Genomic DNA, 6,000 nt, shown 5'->3' with positions numbered 1-6,000 from the left:
AGTACACACACACATACACATAGTAATGCTATAATCTCCACCAAAAATGCTCCTATTTCAGATAGTAAGTTTCCAGAGTATCTGTCCTTGGACAAAGGTGTAGTTTGATTTATGAAATTCAAAGTATTCAGTCTTTTTGGAGTTACATACTTTACAAACTTAATTCTTTCTAGAGTTCTAGAACTGAATGATTACTAATTTCAACTGGAGCTTCTATTTGCCATATAGGTCTGGTGGCTCACAAAAAAATATAATTCTTAAGTCATGGAAAAGTGAAAGCATATCCCCCATGAAAGTGACAAGAGATGCAAACAATGTTTACAGAGCCTTACATGCACACGATGGAGTTATGGATGTGGATTTAAACTGGGAGAGGAAGCACGTGATATTGAATTATTAAGGAGAAATAGTCAAATTCCAATGCAGGAACTGGACTGTAGGGGAAATAATGGGCCTTGGTGTCTGATGATGGCACAATGATGAAAGAGGTGTTATCAGGGGAAGCTGCTGAGAGGAATAGGTACTAACCCCTAAAACTGGATGCTAACTGTCTCTGGTAATCAGGAAAATGCAAATATAAGCAGAGAGGTGAGTGAGGATGTCTGCTGCGTTGTGGGTCAGGAAATACTGGAGGATTGCTACAGCACGGCTGCGGGTCAAAGCGGTAACTGGGGATCTGAGCTCGGTGGTGACGCGCGGCACTCACGTGACCAGGAGCCTATGTCTGCCCAAGTCCCTCTCGTCCTGGTCCTTTTTGCCAGTCAAGACACCGTCTGCCCTTTGGTCGAGGGGAAAAGCAGAAGGAAGTAAGTCCCCTCGGTCCTCTGAAATCTGTGTGTGTGTTGGTGCTTCCCCGTAACTCCTGGGATCGGGATGGCAGAGAGTCCGGGTCTTTCCCCATGTCAGTTTAGGCCTTTCCCTATGCCAGCCCCGCGACCACACTTCGGTACAGAAAATGGTGGTTTCGGGGCTGGGGTGGGGAGGTGAGTGGGCCAACCCCAGGCGGGAGCAACAGACACTTAGCATTAGTTTCTAAGTAATCTTTTCGCTTCCACGTCCTGCCTCACAGCACAGCGGTGAGGGCTGGTGGGGGGGACATGAAGGACAAAGCTTGAAATGGGTAAAGATAAGGGGGGTGGGGGGGAGGCCTGAAGAGAGAACCAGAGTCGGCGCAGAGGCGGTGTCGCTGGTTGCCAGAAAAAGGGCTTGAGTGTCATTCAGTCCTTCCTCCCTCCCCACTTGCCGCCGCCCCCTACCCTGTCTGGAGTCTGTCTGCAGGCCTGCAGGTTACAGCGGGGCACCTCAAGGAGGGAGCGCCTGGGAGAAAACAACCAGGAGAGGTCCAGTCCGGGAAGGGGTGGGCTGGGGACCGGCAAGGCGTGCGCAGAAGGACACCGAAGGGAGCCTAGTCGGCTGTGCCACTGCTCCGCCCCTGCCGAAGAGGCCTCAGGCAAGGCCTGCTGGGAAAATGGTGGGCTTTAGGGAGGGAGGGGGCTATTGGGGCGGGGTCCCCGGGGACAAGGCCTAGGCCAGTGTAGGTGGGAGGATCTGGACCCCGAATCAGAAGAAGGCAGATTTTAGAACCCAAGGCCGGGGTTTTGGTCCAAGCATCAAATATGCTGACTCAGTTCTGTTTTTCTTGTCTCTTCTGAATAATTGTGCTTAGGAAGACCATTCACAACATGGACAAATCCTGCCCAGCAAAGGAAGAACAGCCACAGAACGTGCACAAGTCGGAGGAGGAGCAGCCTCAGGCGCAGCACTCGCCTGAAGAGCAGTGTCCAGAGGAGCCGTCTTCAGAAGAGCAATCCTCCGAGGAGGAGTTCTTACCCGAGGAACTCCTTCCCGAGCTCCTTCCCGAGATGCTGTTGTCAGAGGAGCGCCCCCCTGAGGAGCGCCTTTCAAGTCAGGACCTGTTCCAGGCGCACCCTCCCATGGAGCAGCCTCCTTGTGGAGTGGGAAAACACAAGCTGGAAGAAGGAAGCTTTAAGGAAAGGCTGGCTCGCTCTCGCCCGCAATTTAAAGGGGACATACATGGCAAAAATTTGAGCAATGAGGAGATGATAAAAGTAGCAGAGGAGATGGAAGAGATGAAAAGAGTACGAAACAAATTGATGATCATGCACTGGAAGGCAAGACGAAACCGTCCTTATCCTATTTGATGTGTCTGGCCTTCATTGCTGGTTTGCCTGATTTCAGTATTGCCACCTGACCTTTGCGTTTTCTCAATCCCTTTTGCCATCTTTTTAATTTTAACTTTTTGGGTGGTTTTACTTAAGGTGTTTCTCTTGTAAGTGATGTAAAATTGGGCTTCCTCCCCGACTCTCCCAATATGCAAGTCTCCCTCTTTCAATCACAGTGTCTCACTTATTTGCATGGAAAGATGGACGTTATATGTTGTGAAGTGAAAAAAGCAATTTTTGAAAAGTATATGTAGTATAACATTTTGTAAAAAAAGTATATTTATATATTAATATGCAAAAACCCCTGAAGGTATGTACTGTAAACGCTTTAAGCAGTGGCTATCTGTGTGGTAAAGTAATAGATGATTTCTGGTTTTTCATTTTTGCTTGTTGGAACTTGTTTTTTTTTTTTTCAGGAGGAACACATTTTATTTGTGTTGCAAAAAGCACCCCCCAATATAATGGGAAAAATGTAAAGGAATTTAAACACTGTCTATCAGCTTATAAAGACAATGTAGCACTTAATAAATACTTGTCAGAACTTTAAAAAAGTAAATCCCATGTTTCTTCAGAATCTCTTAGACAGAAATATATATTTGTTTAAGGACTAATCTTTTCCCATTTAAATAGGAATAATACTTGACTTACAAGGCTGCTGTTGAACCAAATGAGGTAAAGATGCAATGAGCTGTTTTACCCCTACCTACAACATGCAGGACCCCAACCCCTAGAGAGTCCTTTCAAATTCAGTGGCTGAGAACCAAAGGAATGCTCACTTGCAATCAGAAACAATTCCTTTGAGACTCCAGGTGACAACCACATTCTATTCCTATCCTACTATTCCTTTCCCTTGGATACTGCCATGTCTGCTGGGCACAGCTACCCCTTCTCCTGGTCCTGCTCCTTCCATAGTGCCCATCAGAGGACACTCTAGGCGCAAAGCCTCACTGATTGCCTGAGAGTCCCTGCTGGGCCAAAGCTAAATTGTATTTCCTACAAATATTCAGTGAATGCCCTTTATATTGATAAGTATAATAATAATTATATTCCTCCAGGCGGATAGCATCCCAGGGCTACTTAAACTCAATATATGAAATAATTCTTAATAAAATAGTCCTTCCTTTTTTTTTCTGAAAGCCTCCCTTTTCTCCTCTGGACTCAAACATGAGTTCAGTGGGACCTGGGCTAGAAGACAAATTTGTGAGCAAGACACAATGCTGTATACTTGGAAATGGAATCTCCTTCCCAAATAATCTCCAAGGATTTTGGTTTTCATTGCCTAACACTCACTTAGGGTGAGTTCTCTTCTGTCAGGCTTGCCTTATCAATTCAGCTGACGTGCTCAACTTGTCTGCACTAAAGAGGAAGGTAACATTCAAGCTAAGACTTTTCCCTTATACTCTACCCACATCAACAAAAACACTTTGTAAGTCATTAAAGTAGTATATATATGCATATACATATATATATGCATATGTATCAGACATGATTTCTCTGTTAAACTACCTTTATAAAACCTATGGTGTTGTTCTATTGATCCCATTAATTCTATTTTATTTATTTATTTTTAAATACTTTATTTATTTATTTTTACATAGAGGAGAAGGGAGGGAGAAAGACAGGGAGAGAAATATCAATGTGTGAGAGAAACACCAATCTGTTGCCTCTCGCACATGCCCAGTCTGAGGACCAGGCCCACAACCCATGCATGTACCCTGACCAGGAATTGAACCAGGAGCCCTTCATTTTATGGGGCTACACTCAACCAACTGAGCCAAGTTGGTCAGGGCAATCAAGTTAATTCTAGAAACACAGGTGGTGGTTAATAATTTTTTAAAACTATGACTTGGTCATCAACTATAATTCTATTTACTTGACTATGTAAGCTTCACTGAGTATGTTAACTTCTATAGAAGGTATGATCTGCAATTTCAAAGGGATCACAGTAGGAGGAGGGATTGAGTCCTCATGTTTAAATTAAAATTGGTTACATATTTTTTATTTTAAATTGTATTTTATTGATTATGCTTTTATGGTTGTCCCAATTTTTCCCCTTATGCCCCCCTCCACCCAGCAACCAATTCCTTCAGAAAATCCCCACCCCTTTGTTTATGTCTGTGAGCCATTTGTATATGTTCATTGGCTACTCCATTTCTTATACTATCCTTTATATCTCTGTGGCTATTCTTTAACTACCAATTTGTACTTCCTAATTCCCTCACCTCTTAATCCATTCTCCCAAACCGCCCTTCCATCTGGCAACCATCAAAACGCTCTCCATATCCATGATTCTCTGTCTGTTCCTCTTGTTTGCTTAGTTTGTTTTTTAAATTCAACTGTTGACATGTATGTGTTTATTGCCATTTCATTGTTCATAGGTTTGATTTTTTTTCTTAAACAAGGCCCTTTAACATTTCATATATAATGGTTTGGTGATGATGAACTCCTTTAGTTTTTTTTTTTAAGTCCTTTTTTTAAGATTTTATTTATTTATTTTTAGAGGAGAAGGGAAGGAGAAAGAGAAGTAAACACCAATGTATGGCTGCCTCTTGCATACCCCATACCAGGGACCTGGTCTGCAACCCAGGCATGTGCCCTGACTGGGAATTGTACCAGCGACCCTTTGGTTCACAGGCCCACACTCAATCCACTGAGCTACACCAGCCAGGGCAAACTCCTTTAGTTTTATCTTTTCTGGAAAGAGCTTTATCTGCCCTTCAATTCTAAATGACAGCTTTCCTGGGTAGAACAATCTTCACTGTAGGTCTCAGCTTTTCATGACTTTGAATATTTCTTGCCAATCCCTTCTAGCCCGCCAAGTTTCTTTTTTCTTTATATATATTTTTATTTTATTTTTAAGTATATTTTATTGATTATTCTATTACAGTTGTCCTATTTTTTCTCCTGTTTATTCCCCTCTGCCCAGCAACCCCTCTCCCACCAGCATTCCCCCTCTTAGTTCCTGTCCATGGGTCATACATATAAGTTCTTTGGCTTCTCCATTTCCTATACTATTCTTACCCTCCTCCTGTCTATTTTGTACCTACCATTTATGCTTATTCCCTGTACCTTTCTCCCCACCTCCTCCTCCCCCCTCCCTGCTGATAACCCTCAATGTGATCTCCATTTCTGTGATTCTGTTCCTGGTCTGTTTGCTAAGTTTGTATTTTTTTGTTTGTTTTTTAGGTTCAGTTTTTGATAGTTGTGAGATTGTTGTCATTTTACTGCTCATAGATTTGATCTTTTTCTTTTTCTTAGATAAGTTTCTTTAACATTTCACATAATAAGGGCTTGGTGATGAACTCCTTTAACTTGACCTTATCTGGGAAGCACTTTATCAGCCCTTCCATTCTAAATGATAGCTTCGCTGGACAGAGTAATCTTGTATGTAAGTCCTTGTTTTTCATGACTGTGAATACTTCTTTCCAGACCCTTCTTGCCTGTGAGGTTTCTTTTGAGAAATCAGCTGATAGTCTTAATGGGAACTCCTTTGTAAGTAACTGTCTCCTTTTCTCTTGTTGCTTTAAAGATCCTCTCCTTTAATCTTGACTAATGTAATTATGATGTGCCTTGGTGTCTGCTTCCTTGGGTCAAATTCTTTGGGACTCTCAGAACTTCCTCGACTTCCTGGAAGTCTATTTCTTTTGCCAGACTAGGGAAGTTCCCCATTATGTTTTCAAATAGCTTTTCACTGTTTTGCTCTTCCTCTTCCCCTTCTGGCACCCCTATGATTTGGATGTTGTAAAGTTTAAAGTTGTTCTAGAGATTCCTAAACCTCTCCTCATTTTCTCAAATTCTTCTTTCTTATTCTGTTCTG

At 42.7% G+C, this 6,000-nt stretch overlaps 1 protein-coding gene across 2 annotated transcripts; it reads left to right on the top strand.

Moving 5' to 3' along the window:
* The first annotated feature begins 682 nt into the window (after positions 1-682).
* TCEAL1 (transcription elongation factor A like 1) lies at positions 683-2,739 on the top strand. Of its 2 annotated transcripts, none has more exons than XM_045817566.1 (2): positions 683-806; positions 1,667-2,739. In XM_045817566.1, the coding sequence occupies exons 1-2, from the start codon at positions 721-723 to the stop codon at positions 2,160-2,162; spliced, it is 582 nt and encodes a 193-aa protein (XP_045673522.1). In that variant the 5' UTR covers positions 683-720; the 3' UTR covers positions 2,163-2,739. The 2 variants fall into 2 exon arrangements, with proteins under 2 accessions (XP_045673522.1, XP_045673523.1); XM_045817567.1 differs by lacking the exon at positions 683-806 and adding an exon at positions 1,347-1,450.
* Positions 2,740-6,000: the final 3,261 nt, after the last annotated feature.

This window comes from Phyllostomus hastatus, unplaced genomic scaffold (genome assembly GCF_019186645.2).
Source record: "Phyllostomus hastatus isolate PE091 unplaced genomic scaffold, TTU_PhHast_1.1 phas_scaffold_28, whole genome shotgun sequence".
Classification (NCBI taxonomy): domain Eukaryota; kingdom Metazoa; phylum Chordata; class Mammalia; order Chiroptera; family Phyllostomidae; genus Phyllostomus; species Phyllostomus hastatus.
The sequence above is the reverse complement of the archived record's forward strand: the minus strand, read 5'-3'. Positions and strand labels throughout refer to the sequence as shown.

Bases quoted from the DNA above. Each gene is read 5' to 3' on its own strand.
- TCEAL1 (XM_045817566.1), top strand. From the start codon at position 721: ATGTCTGCCCAAGTCCCTCTCGTCCTGGTCCTTTTTGCCAGTCAAGAC. The intron at 807-1,666 runs GTAAGTCCCCTC...AATTGTGCTTAG, and splicing joins GAGGGGAAAAGCAGAAGGAA to GAAGACCATTCACAACATGG.